Source organism: Polypterus senegalus, chromosome 11, assembly GCF_016835505.1.
Source record: "Polypterus senegalus isolate Bchr_013 chromosome 11, ASM1683550v1, whole genome shotgun sequence".
NCBI classification, from domain to species: domain Eukaryota; kingdom Metazoa; phylum Chordata; class Cladistia; order Polypteriformes; family Polypteridae; genus Polypterus; species Polypterus senegalus.
Genome location: NC_053164.1, coordinates 6,314 through 20,800, shown reverse-complemented (window position 1 = coordinate 20,800; position 14,487 = coordinate 6,314). Strand labels below are relative to the sequence as shown.

General features: G+C 40.7%; 1 protein-coding gene across 1 annotated transcript in view; it reads left to right on the top strand.

The window, feature by feature from the left end:
• The window catches only part of LOC120539709, a gene marked incomplete at its 3' end in the record, with an annotated part of 50,126 nt that extends 49,788 nt beyond the window's left edge, over nucleotides 1-338 (top strand). Inside the window, exon 15 of the mRNA XM_039770091.1 lies at nucleotides 281-338. Coding sequence (XP_039626025.1) covers nucleotides 281-338 — 58 coding nt within the window. The remainder of the gene's footprint in view (nucleotides 1-280) is intronic.
• Nucleotides 339-14,487: the final 14,149 nt, after the last annotated feature.

The following is a 14,487-nucleotide window of genomic DNA, read 5'->3' as shown; positions in this document are numbered from 1 at the left end:
AAGGAATCATTCCAATAAATTAAAATAGAAAAACTGAGAGAAGCAACAAATAAATCAAAGATCAGATCAGAGAGGGGAACAAATGGTCATCACAGCCACTGAAAATGTGTATTGGGCAAGGAATGAAAATGAAGTCATTGAGCGTTTTGTGCTCTGAATGTTTCTTTGCTTTTGGGTTAGAAAGTTGAGATGATGACCCCAAACTCTGCTGTCTGTGAGCCTGCCATCAATATGTCTGCTTTCTATTGTTTAATGGAGTCGATCTGATTTTTCTTTGCAGTGACTTCGAGTATCCATCAGCCAAAGCTCCCTTCTTCGATGACAGGAAAGAATTTCAGGTATTTATTTATTTATTAATATTATTTTTTTATTAATCTATTAAGTTTATTTGTACTGTTTTAGGACTTTAGATTGCTAAAGAGGCCTTCATATTTTAGCAGACCTCTATGGCCTGTTAGCTAACAAGCTGAACTTGAAACCTCAGGTCTCACCTTTAGAAATGTTTTATCATTTTATTATTTCAATGTAGTTTTTGTTATGAAAAGTAATGTGCTATTTTACAGTTGGGCCCACGTTCAGGGTCTCAAGTTAAAATGGGGGGACACCTTCTGCAGGTTCCTCCATGTGCTCCTTAGGTGGATTTTACATTAGACACACAGTCTGCTTGTCGTTGAAAGTTAAAGTACTTTATTTGTCCCAAGGATAAATGTAACGTTTCTGAGAAGCTCAATAAATATAAAAATATTAAAACAAATAACATCAACCACCTTGAAACATGCAAAATAATTACAAGCAAAGGAAAAACTGACTTGGCTTAAGATAAAAGGGCAGCTACAGTGAGGAACTATGCAGAGGTACTACTGTGGGTGTAAGGGAGGCCCTGCTGTGTGTGTGTGTGTGTGTGTGTGTGTGTGTGTGTGTGTGTGTGTTGGTTTGGACACACTTCTACTGAATTAATTTGTTAGATAAAAGTCCTTGGTGCTTGTGTTGCATGTGCAGTGTTGTTCAAAATGCCCATCAGTTTTGTGTTGATTCTCTCCCACAACACCACCACATCCTGCAGGTCCACAGTGTGCCCCATACTGAGCCTACCTTCTTCATTAGCTTGATGACTTGGTGGTCCTCTCTTGAAGTGACCTCACCAGCCCAGCACGACACACTGGCCATCACAAAGTGGTACAACGTAACAAGGACACCACTAGTCACCTTAAATGGAACGCAGTCTTCTTCGGCACAGAGTCTCTTCTTCTCTTTGTTTCAAGTTTCCCCTGTGTTACTAGAGCAGTCCAGCCCATCACTACAGTGGACCCCCCAGTATCTGTAACACTTCCACATCCAGTCCCTGATTAGCGACCATGAGGTGGAAGTCGATCCCCAGTTTTTCTGATGTTGATTTGCAGACAGTTTTCCGGATTCTCCACCTGAATCCTCTCTTCTGCTTCATCCTCCATGTCAATTCACCCCATTAGTGAGTATTTCTGCAAGTGATCTTACCTGGTGTTGTAGTTCTAGTCTGAGGTGTACAAACTGAATAGAAACGGTGACAGGACTGTTCCTTGCGGTGCCCCAGTGTCGCTGACACAGTTCTTGAACCTCACAAACATGCAGTCTGCCCAGCACATATTTCACCACTGGACACCATTATCTCACCCCATTAACTCAGATGTCTGATGGTATTGAAGGCCTTGGAGAAATAAAGCCCAACATCCTCAGAGTGCTGCCTGCTTTTCCAGGTGACAGTAAGCCTTGTGGAGCGGATGGATAATTGTATCTTTCAAGTGGTCTTTAACAGGAGGTCTCACATAGTCCAAAATGGCCTTTACTTCCTTCAAGGGTGTCAACAGTTTAGGAAACGTTAAGTTGATGTTCGTGCTTCTCAAGGGGGTCACACCAGTTACTGAAAACACAGATTTGCACACTTTTTCATACACAAATGCATGACACTGGATCACTTTCCTCAATACGTAGATGAACAGTTTTAATATTGTTATGTCATTTGTTTGTCTAGGATCTTTTTTGTTATCTAGTTTTACATATTGCATAAACATCCAATCACATTTTAGGTCATATTTATGTAAAAGAAATTCCGAGGGCTCCCAAACCTTCTAGCAGCACTGAAGTGTGTGATGCAGTGACACTTTCCCATGTGGCTTGCACAACATTTCCCAGCCTGCTTTTTGTTAGCAGTTTTTCAGAGTCATTTCAGCCTTCAGGGTCCACTCCCTTGCTGTCCTGTAGGTGGGAGTAATTTGGACCAGTGTGGGGTCAGCTTTTACATTTGAAGACATCTTTAATATTTCTATAAAGCAGGTCCAGCTACATATTACCTCAAAAGAAACATGACAGATATGGAGGAAAGTTAGTTATTGGATGGAACAAAGTCTCCATATTATCACTGCAGGGTCAGAACGATTCATCATTAGAGTGTTGGAAACTGAATGAATTGTTTCTGTTGCTGAGCTCCCATTTGCAGTGGGATGATTTTAAACATTAATCAGGACAAAGTAACATTTCTTCATAACGTGGACAAATTCCTAGAGTCAGTGTAAATTGTAAATTTTAGTTTTGATTGTAATACTCTTCCTTTTACACCGCTCCTTATCGACATGGATGACCCGCTCCCCCTCCTACCTTTTCTTTCCCACTCTGCTCCAGGTCTCTTGTCTGATCATCCGTCCATTTATTTTCCTAACTCACTCATCCAGGGTTACGGTCAGGGTGCAGCTGGAGTCTATCCCAGCTGCCATTGGGTGGAAGGCAGGAGCCGCACCTGGACCTGACATCAGTCCATCTCAGATGAAATCTGTCCAACTGTAAAAGAGCTTCAGGTGTCTCATCTTCAGGTCAGCTCTTCATAACACGTAAAGGGCCACAGGACCTGAATGTCCTGTCACTCGATGTGACAGCTGACACTTCATTCATCTGATTTGAAGGCTTGAGTTGGGGTAAAAAACGTTATTGAGTGCTTCTGTAATCAGTGCCTGCTTTCTATTTTTCCCAGACCTGGTGATTGTTTTAAAAGTGGTAATGCTGCAGTACAGAGACGGACTCCGATCCCAGGGGTTTCCTGAGTGGAGTTTGTATGTTGTCCCTGTGTCTGTGTGGGTTTCCTCCCACAGCCCTAACACATGCAGCTTAGTTTGTCTGTGGCTCAGATTTGCCCCTAATGTGTGTGTGTGTGTGTGTGTACTGGCACCCTGTCCAGGTGGTGGTTATGTTTTGTACCCGGTGATTGCTAAGAGACTCCAGCTTCTCCATAATCCTGACCAGGATATGATGGAGGGATTGATGGATACATAATTGCTTTCTGGGTCAAATTATTGGCAAATTCTCATTCTTTTTTTTTTTTTTTTGAGTTTCATTTCACCAAGCAGGCCAACAATGATCACGTCAGTGTGAGTTTTCAGTAACCATTTCCTCCAGTATTTGAGTTCTGCCATGATGATTGTGTTTCCCTGATGTCTCTGCTGTCCTCCCACATCCCAAAGACCTCAGGTTGCTTGACTGGTGACTTTAAATTTATGTGTACACTCTGACTTGGTCTGACACCCCATTCACGGTAGGTTGGGCCTCGTGAGACTCGGTAACATTCACCAGTGTGTGTGTGTGTCTGTGCCCACCGTACTGAGTGTCAAAGTGCAGGTATAGCGTTCTGAATGTACGCACACACACCTTGTACTGCTTTATGTTTCCTTGTAATTCATATTAATGTTGAAAAATGAAGCTTACAGACATCCAGTATTATGGTGCTGTCATATGCTAAAGTCTTTTTGATTAAGCAATTGTACTGCAAAAAAACTTAGCTAAGAAATAATATATATAAAAACTGAATTTCAGGAGAAAATGACTTAATAATAGTGAAATTATCTGTCCATGCTGTAAGATCATTTTACTTGCCAAGACCTCTTAAAATGAGTTCCAGTCTAGGAATAAGAAAGCTCTGATCGGTGTTCAAAGGTTTGAAATATGTGGAAAATGCTCTTTTTTAGAACAAACTACTTGAGATTAGACTTACAGTGGAAAATACACTGAATATTAGAAAATAATTTTTAATTCAGTTGTTTTGCATTCTTAATTTTAGCACACTGAAAAATGAAGGCCAAGGAACAAGAGAATAAATTACTAATATAAGTGGAAAAGTCTTAATACCAGTGGAGAAAGACAGTCTTGTTACTTGAAACTGGTTATTTAGCTCATCTTGAAACAGGTAGTCCAATATTCAATCTCAGAGCGTACATCTTAAAACAGGAAAATTATTTTACAAAAATCACAGAATAAGGAAAAAAAAATATGCTTATCAAGAAATAAATGCTTGAAATGAGCAAAATGATCTGCCAATGAGGGGAGAAATATTGACTTGGATTTTTAGAAAATCCTTAAGTTAGTGAACTTCAACACATACTAAGCTATGTTTGCATGATATATACAGCAAAGTTCAGTCCACCTACAAAAGAAGAAGGTAAGTGTCGCCCAGTGCTCTCATTTTAGGGTGGTCTTCATTTCAAATTGAAACCAAATATTTTAGCAGAGGTTTGAATTAAGAATTCATTGCTACATTCAAGAGACATAATTAAGATATCATTTATCACAAAATAACTTACAATAAAGACCTAATCATTAGCACTGCTCTTTATTTCAGTATTCCATCAGTATCGAACAGCACTACTGCTGTGTTTACTGAAACAGAAAAACAAAAGCACATGAAAATGAGTCGACACAGGAAGGTTACCTTGTCAGTAACACACAAGTCATATCCGTATTGTACATTGGAGTTCAGGACTGTCTCATCTTGTCACAACTCACAGTCAGAAATGCATAACACAAACTTGCACAATTATAACAGCGGTAACGTTGCCAAAAATCAGGATAAAGAAAATACAAGCTAACATGTTAAAATTATTTAGAATTAATTTATCTAAATTATGCATTGTGTGTGTGCCCTGCGGTGGGCTGGCACCCTGCCTTGCGCCCTGTGCTGGCCGAGATTGGCTCCAGCAGACCCCCATAACCCTGTGTTAGGATATAGCGTGTTGGTGAATGACTGACTGACATCATGGACATGCATTTCCTGTTCTACATTTGGCTCACACAATTTTTCTTCCAGCATATTTGTATTTTCCCTTCAAATTATTTTGAATGTATGTACAGTTTCTGTTAATGGTTTCTAAATCACACAATTTCCAGTTACACACTCTGAATTAGTTAACCAAGCATTATGCTTCAAAAGGTATCAAGTTAATTACGTCAGCCAGGCTGAAGTGGTGCCTCAGTGATTACTGTTTCTATTCAGCTAAGGCCTTCCTCCTCATGAATCGTGTCCTTTGACGTTTCAGTCTGAATTACAGAGAGGACCGCAGCAATGCACGTAGGACATGTTAGATGTCGTGCAGAAGAGGATGCCATAAGGTACGTGATACCTTCCTGCAACATTTGTTGAGGTGAAAGTCGTCACAGGGTCCCCTCCATCAGCCAGCATGCAGTTCTCTTGGTCCACAATAAGGACGGGGCTAGTCAGTGGTCACCCTTTGCTGTAGAAAAGCGTCAGGATTCTCGGAGGTCTTCAAGACAAACAAAAACTAAAAAAAAGAAAACGGGCTGAAATTATTTTATCCGCTGTGGTCCTATTCAGGTTTATAATACTTCATTAATGTGCTATTTTTAACAGAAGCGGTTACACACAGCTTGTAACTGAAATAGCAAAGAAATCACTAAAAATGAAGATTGTTATATTCTGCCGAGCCCTTTTTATTCAAACCTTTTAAAGTTTAATGTCATTCCTGTAGCTAATGTTAAAATCAACCCTGAAAATTGCTGCCAGTCACAGATGGACAGAATTGCAGTAACTGTCTCTATTTTTCCTTTAAACAATGTAAAAATGCAAAGTTTTACCTTCATGACATCATAATAATAATACTAATATAGTAATTAATTCTTTGCATTTATATAGTACTTTACTCACTACACAAAGCGTTCCGCAATTGCAGGTCAAGGGCCCAACAGAGCAGAGTCCCTATTGGCGTTAATGGGATTCAAACCGGCAACCTTCCGATTGCCAGTGCAGATCCTTAGCCTCAGAGCCACTGAAAAAAAGAGAAGAACATAATTTGTATTAAATATTTTTTGCATTATGTTCTAAAATAACTCAAAGATTCCCCTTTTAATGGAAACAACATACAGCAAGCTTTAAATTACAAATGATTTATACCAAAAGTTATATGATGTCTGATATTATGACGCCCTACTAATATGCTAGAACATGAATGAACATTTGAATTGAACCTTACTTAGATCATATTTAAAGTTTTAAGTATTCTTTAAAATATTCCTTCATTATTTACACCTCATAAAGGATAGTATCAGTCACTTTATTAATTTGTTGTGTCTTAATAAGATGCTAGGCAGAACTATTTACAATGCTAATAAATGGCTTTTTAAAAATATAATTAAAGGTAAAAACACATAGGGGTCTCTGTTGACCCCTGAACCCTCAGCCAACACGTTCAGACACCTGATAAAAGTCCCAATAATTGTATTTTTACAATAATAAAGGGGACAAAGCACCTCCACTGTTCTCAATAATACAATAATCCTCCACACCTCCCACAGTCATTTTAGTGTTTCTGTCCCTTAGTCCATGTGATTTTATAACACTTCTGAGTCGGGTAAAAACTCCTTTTCTTCAGCCCGGAAGTACGTCTGTCTCCTCTACTGGGAAGTACTTCCGGGCTATGAGGAAAAATGACGTCTCTGGGCCTCCCTGCAGCGTCCCCTGGCGGTTCCCACATTATCCAGCAGGGTTGTGAAGAAAGACTCCATTGTCCATGATTCCCTGCTGGAATTTGGGGCACCTCCAAATAACCTGCCAGCCATATACCACAAAATGTATTTCAGAATAACAAAGTACAACTTTCTAATACAATGAAGAAAAGGGAACCTGAAATTCACAAATTAACAGTTACTGGCATAGAGTGCAGCAATAATGTTTTGCATGAAAATTTCTCAGAGTTTGTCTTACTATAATATTGACTTGGTCTTTATGGTAAAAATGGCATAAAAAGTGCATCCCTTTAAGTCTCAGCTGCAAAATATCATAACTTTAAACAACTTCAATTTGTCTTTCACTGAGTGAAGTGCATATCTAACTATAAAATGAGTTTGAATAAAATAAGCATGACACACGTTACCCTCATCGTGCATTTGTGGAGGCTTCAGGATCTTCTTCATTACACCATAAAAACCGCTCCATCTGCTCTTAACTTCTGTGATGTAGTTTAGATTATTATTCCAACTAAGAATACAACACATTTCATCCATTGCCTATAAAATAAGCCCACTCTTCAAAGTCAGCACATATTTTGTTTTAAGAAACCATTTTTAAAAACATTTCGGTCAAATGTCTGTGTTTTATGTACTCCCATGATCCAGTTCTTTAAAGCATGGGTAAGCCTCCCATAGAATCTATAAATGACCTCCGTGCATTCAATTCATGATCAAGGAGCTGGGTAACTGCGGATGTGTTTGGCTTTGTCTTCTTGTAAAGGTCCTGTAGTGTTTTGCAGTGCCCGGCCTGTCTTTGGTGGCTGTCAGCAGCTGCAGAGACGTATAAATGAAGAATCAAATCCGTTGTGTTTTCTAAACTGTCTGAACTCAGATGGGATACAGCCATCTCTGTTGCGCTCTTCCCAGATGGTTCACAGTCTTTCTCTGCTGTAACTTCGTGGGTACAACTAGAAGGTGGCACGGTAACAGGCGTCGCTGAAGCAGTCGAATTTCCTGATGACGCCATGGAGTCGGCCTCACCTGAATTCTCGACTTCAGCGACATCAGACTTGTCAGACGTGATGCCGAGACATCTCTTTGTTTCTATAAGGGTTAGAGCCCTGTCACTTGTTTTTTTTTTTTTTTTTATTTTATTGATTTTATTGTAATCATTTCATACAAATAGATAAATTTTTACAAAAAAAATAAATTAACCCCCACCCCTGAGAAAGGGAGCATGGCCAACGGACTAAACCTTATAAATAGTAAAAAATAATAAATTGATGAGTTTATTAGGTGGATAAAGATAAATGGAGAAGAAAAAGAAATGGGGAGAGAATCCTCAGTGCTTTACGAGCTTATTCTAAAATACCAGTAAACCCCCAGTTCTCTAAAGAATCGCAGATCCAAGAATGGCAGTCACTTTCTGTTCCCTCCGATCTTTGGAGGGATGAAAAATGATGGAGGGTGGGAGCGTCCTGGGAAAGTTTTCATTTAATTAAATAAATATATTTGTACTAAAATTAACCAATTTATTAAAACTAAAATTGAAATGTAATTGTTATATCATTTAAGTCCAAAATGTCTTTGAGTTGCTGCACTCATAAGTAAAACAAATATCGGAGTGCAAAGGTTTAAATGATGTAAATTGGAAACAAAAACTTCATAAAATGGTAAATTCAAAATAGTTAATCAAAAATTTCCTTATAAACAACATATTTGGTAGAGATGCTTTCCTGTCCTTGAATTGGCTCTCTCTGGCATGGAGTAGTTAAAACCTTCACTTTAACGTCACACGAAAGCCGGACTCTTGAAAAGGCAACATGAAGTTGTCCACGTCCAAATACAGGCTCAGAGAGGTAAATCCCTACTTTGTCTTTGGGATTTGTTGATCGTCACGCCAAATGCAGCCTTAATGGGAAATTGGCGTCGTTTAAGTTTAAAAGGTAGTTCCAGGTCAGAACTTGTAAGGTCAATTCTGGGAATCAAAACAGTGTTGTCAGTATGGGATCCCGTAAGCACGTGTGCCCTAATAACATTTTCTTTCATGCTGTTCACGGCCAACCGTGTACCGTTGCATAAATCTTGTTTAGTATGAAGCTTTCTTATGGTAATAGCATTACTATTGTCCCTGCTTTACGGTTAAGATTGTGTTCTGGTAATCCAGCCACGTTATTAGTGTTTAATTATTGTAAAGAGAAATTAAGATGCTCAGTTACGTGTTCAGAATCAACACTGTCGTGGCTTTCTCCAGGAAGCAATCCAATCACTTGGTTATTTATCTTGTCGACGTCAATAGGTTGTATATGCGGTGCTGTGCGCGTTCGGGTGGCGGTTGTATTGTGCACGGCTTGCTTCTGGCCTCTGATACCGGCTTGGAGATCTACATTACTAAACGAAGGTTGAATATGCGTGTGTGTGCACATTCGCGTTCGGGCGGCGGTTGTATTGTGACCTGAAGTTTAGTTTACAGGTTGTGTTGTGTTGTTTGGGTGCCACTGACTGAATCTGGGAAGCCGCTGCGTTTGACTCTGGGGCGCTGAGAGGCTGTGTGCTTTCGGTGCGTCTGGCCTCTGGCATCCGTGCATATATACAACCGTTGTTTAGTAATATAGTAATCCCTCGCAATATCGTGCTTTGACTTTCGCGGCTTCACTCTATCGCGGATTTTATATGTAAGCATATCTAAATATATAACGCAGATTTTAAACTGCTTTGCGGGTTTCTTGCAGACAATGTCTCTTTTTACTTCTGGTACATATGCTTCCTCAGTTGGTTTGCCCAGTTGATTTCCTACAATGGACGCTATTAGCGGATGGCTGAGAAACTACCCAATCAGAGCACACAGTGAAGTTCCTGTGTGCTGATTGGCTCAGCGACGGAGCGCCGAATTCGATTCCATGGCGTTAACCAGGAAGTCTTGTCTTGCTCATTCAACATCAACTTGTTTCGCTGTGTAAAGAGTTAACTTTTGTGCTCTTTTGTGTTTATCTTTGTTTATAGTCAGCCCTTCATTATGGCTTCAAAACGATCTGCTACTGCTTCAGGGGCCATGCCCAAGTGCAAACGGAAAATGTTAACGATTGTCGGAAAGGTAAAAGTTTTGGATATGTTGAAGGAAGGGAAAGGCTACACCGCTGCAGGACGCCATTACGGCAACAATGAGTCCACGATTCTTTTTATTTAAAAAGGAGGAAAGAAATATAAGATCTACGGCCGCAGTGTCCTTTTAACCAGGGCGCAAAATGAGTTATAAGTGGATGTAATAAGGCAGCAGTCTGGATGGAATCTGCTTTAGGGATTTGGATTGAAGTCTGCCGGAAGAAGAACAACGCCGGTGCTACACAGTCGCCTGAAGAGGCTCCTTTAGAAGAGCTGTAACGCTCTCCTTTGTTGTGCAGTAAAACTAAACTTGATCAAGTCATTGTGTCATTGTTGGTGAGTAACCATAATTAATTTTCTACTTACAGTACTTAGTACATGTACGTACGTTTAGTGTCACTGTACACACATTTACTGTATACAGTAATCCCTCCTCGATCGTGGGGGTTGCGTTCCAGAACCCCCCGCGATAGATGAAAATCCGCTAGATAGATCCAATAGATTATTGATTAGATCCTACCCGGTTTTGAAAAAGTTCTGCACAGATCCTCTAAGTGAGAATTTGAGTTTTTCCAATTTCAAATAATTTAAAACCTCAGTTACCCACTGAGTTAAACGAGTTAGGATTCTTCCAGTTTAGCAAACTAAGTCTGCGTGCCAATAGTGTAGTGAAGGCCAGTACAGTCTGTTTGTCCTTCTCCACTTTAAGCCCCTGTGTGAGCCCACCAGACACAGCTGTTAGTGGATTAGGAGGGATTGGGACACCAAGGCTCTCTGAAAGGCACCTAAAAAATTTTTTGTCCAGAATGACGTTAATTTGGTGCACGTGGCCCAATACATGTGACCCATTGAGGCTAGAGCTTGATTGCAGAGTTCACAGGTTGGATCTCACCCTGGAAACATTTGGACAGTTTCAAGCGAGACAGATGTGCTTGATATACAGTGCATCCGGAAAGTATTCCCAGCGCTTCATAACTTTTTACACATTTTGTTATGTTACAGCCTTATTCCAAAATTGATTAAATTCATTTTTTTTCCTCAGAATTCTACACACAACACCCCATAATGACAACATAAAAAAAGTTTACTTGAGGTTTTTGCAAATTTATTAAAAATAAAAAAACTGAGAAATCCCATGTCCATAAGTATTCACAGCCTTTGCTCAATACTTTGTCGATGCACCTTTGGAACCAATTCCAGCCTCAAGTCTTTTTGAATATGATGCCACAAGCTTGGCACACCTATCCTTGGCCAGTTTTGCCCATTCCTCTTTGCAGCACCTCTCAGGCTCCATCAGGTTGGATGGGAAGCGTCGGTGCACAGCCATTTTAAGATCTCTCCAGAGATGTTCAAGTCTGGCTGTGCTCTGGCTGGGCCACTCAAGGACATTCACAGAGTTGTCCTGAAGCCACTCCTTTGACATCTTGGCTGTGTGCTGAGGGTCGTTGTCCTGCTGAAAGATGAACCGTCGCCCCAGTCTGAGGTCAAGAGCACTCTGGAGCAGGTTTTCATCCAGGATGTCTCTCTACTTTGCTGCAGTCATCTTACCTTTATCCTGATTAGTCTCCCAGTTCCTGATGCTGCCACCACCAGGCTTCACTGTAGGGATTGTATTGGCCTGGTGATGAGCGGTGCCTGGTTTCCTGCAAATGTGACATCTGGCATTCACACCAAAGAGTTCAATCTTTGTCTCATCAGACCAGAGAATTTTCTCATGGTCTGAGAGTCCATTAGGTGCCTTTTGGCAAACTCCAGGCGGGCTGCCATGTGCCTTTTACTAAGGAGTGGCTTCCGTCTGGCCACTCTACCGTACTGGCCTGATTGGTGGATTGCTGCAGAGATGGTTGTCCTTCTGGAAGGTTCCCCTCTCTCCAAAGAGAACCTCTGGAGCTCTGACAGAGTGACCATTGGGTTCTTGGTCACCTTCCTGACTAAGGCCCTTCTCTCCTGATCGCTCAGTTTAGATGGCCGGCCAGCTCTAAGAAGAGTCCTGGTGGTTTCGAACTTCTTACAATTACGGATGATGGAGGCCACTGGGCTCATTGGGACCTTCAAAGCAGCAGAAATTTTTCTGTAATCTTCCCCAGATTTGTGCCTCGAGACAATCCTGTCTCGGAGGTCTACAGACAATTCCTTTGACTTCATGCTTGGTTTGTTCTCTGACATGAACTGTCAACTGTGGGACCTTCTATAGACAGGTGTGTGCCTTTCCAAATCCTGTCCAGTCAACTGAATTGACCACAGGTGGACTCCAATTAAACATCTCAAGGATGATCAGGAGAAACAGGATGCACCTGAGCTCAATTTGGAACTTCATGGCAAAGGCTGTGAATACTTATGGACATGCGCTTTCTCAGTTTTTTTATTTTTAATAAATTTGCAAAATCTTCAAGTAAACTTTTTTCATGTTGTCATTATGGGGTGTTGTGTGTAGAATTCTGAGGAAAAAAAATAAATGTAATCCATTTTGGAATAAGGCTGTAACATAACATAATGTGTAAAAAGTTATGAAGCGCTGGGAATACTTTCCGGATGCACTGTATATCAAGCACATCTGTCTCGCTTGAAACCGTCCAAATGTTTCCAGGGTGAGATCCAACCTGTGAACTCTGCAATCAAGCTCTAGCCTCAATGGGTCACATGTATTGGGCCACGTGCACCAAATTAACGTCATTCTGGACAAAAATTTTTTAGGTGCCTTTCAGAGAGCCTTGGTGTCCCAATCCCTCCTAATCCACTAACAGCTGTGTCTGGTGGGCTCACACAGGGGCTTAAAGTGGAGAAGGACAAACAGACTGTACTGGCCTTCACTACACTATTGGCACGCAGACTTAGTTTGCTAAACTGGAAGAATCCTAACTCTCCTCTGTATAATTTTGAGTTGTATAATTGTATGCTTTGTGCATATGGAGCTCGAGTGAATTCTCTGCATTGCTCTCTTCCACTCCTTTTCTGATATGTTGAGTCAGAGATCTTTTTCCCAGTGTCCTTTGGGATCTTTGAAAGTGAGGGACTGTAAAACAATTTAATATATTATAGAAATGCTGCCTGAGTCCTCGAGACTGAGCAATATTTTTTTCAGCATAGAGGAAGGTGGGAGATGAGGAATATCGGGCAGGTTCTGTTTAACAAAGTTTCTGATTTGAAGATAGTGAAAGAAATGTGTTGCGGGAAAGTTAAATTTGGAATGTAATTGTTCATAGGATGCAAAGATGTTGTCTATGTAAAGATTTCTAAGCAATTTAATCCCAGATGTTTTCCAGATATTAAAATCTGCATATGTTTGTGAGGATTGAAAAAGGTGGTTCTCATGCAGAGGTACCACAGATAAAAAAATTCTCCATCTTAAAATGCTTTCTACATTGACTCCATTTTCTGAGTGAGTGAGAGAGGCCTGTTGCTTCTGATGTGTGCGGATATTCTGTAGCCTTTTCAGGAGTTGTTTAAACACAGGTTCCTGTAATGAGCTTGCAATGTTTTAAAAAGTGAATACAAGATGTGACCGCTCAGTCTCAAGTCCCTATAAAAACTAGTTACTTACTCACCCAGGAGTTTTGATCTTCTGCTGCATGTAGCATTGGATAATACTCGACTATACTTGACTTGCCATTGAAGAAACCTCATGTTTGGAGGGCTATCTGTCTCCCCTCCTGTTTCCTGCAGAGGCATTAGCTCTCTCGGAAATGTGTTCTTTTAATATTGTGGCTTATTAAATAATTAAACAATATCATAATATACCAGAAAAAGCGATATCCCTCCCATAGTGATTACGGCGGTACAAGAATCACATGAGACAAAATATCTTTTAGCTTACATTTACTGACATTTTACGCAGTTACAGACGGGGAGGCATATGGACAGACTTTTTCCAGGTGGGAAATCTGGATCAACACAGTTAGCCATTTTCTCCGTCCCCACGCTGGGAGGGTTTCCAACACCTTTGTGTTGGCACAGCCTCGAAGGGTCTGGCCACTGTCCAGACCTTTTATATGGTTCTTGCTTCATTTGCTGGTCTTCTCCGTCTCCAAACAAGGGCTGAATTCCTCTCCCACAAAATACAGAAATATCATAGTGCTTACATGTCGATTCTCATTCTCCCAAGAAGGAAAGAAGGTTTGTGCTGATAGAGGACACAAATACCCTAACCTGTGTTTAAGCTGACTATACAAGCCTCCAGTTGTCTTTGGCTATCTAATCCAATGCTTGGTCAGCAATTCTAACTGCTGAGCCCGTGTGTGCCACAGTTAACATGCACATGTGAATAAAACTCATAACAGTATTGTCCAGATACAGTGACATAAAGAAAAATGTAGTATTACACCTCCGCATGGGCACCGTGTTGTATTTCTAATTAATCTCCAGTGAAGATCCTTTGAAAGAATACAATGCTCCTCTTTCACTATGTGCTGCAGTGTTTTCTGACCTGCTCCAGCTCACTGTCACTATGAAGGATGTCATGTTCGGGCCATGGGAGTTGAAGGATTTTAGAGGGGCTGGCTTCTCTTAAACGTTTTCTAGAACATCCTCACTCACTGGATTGACGGGTAGGTGAAAGACTGGCATTGCATTCAGAAGAGAAGGAGAATGTACGGCTGTCTTGAAAGTTACCTTGTTGCACAGTAAACT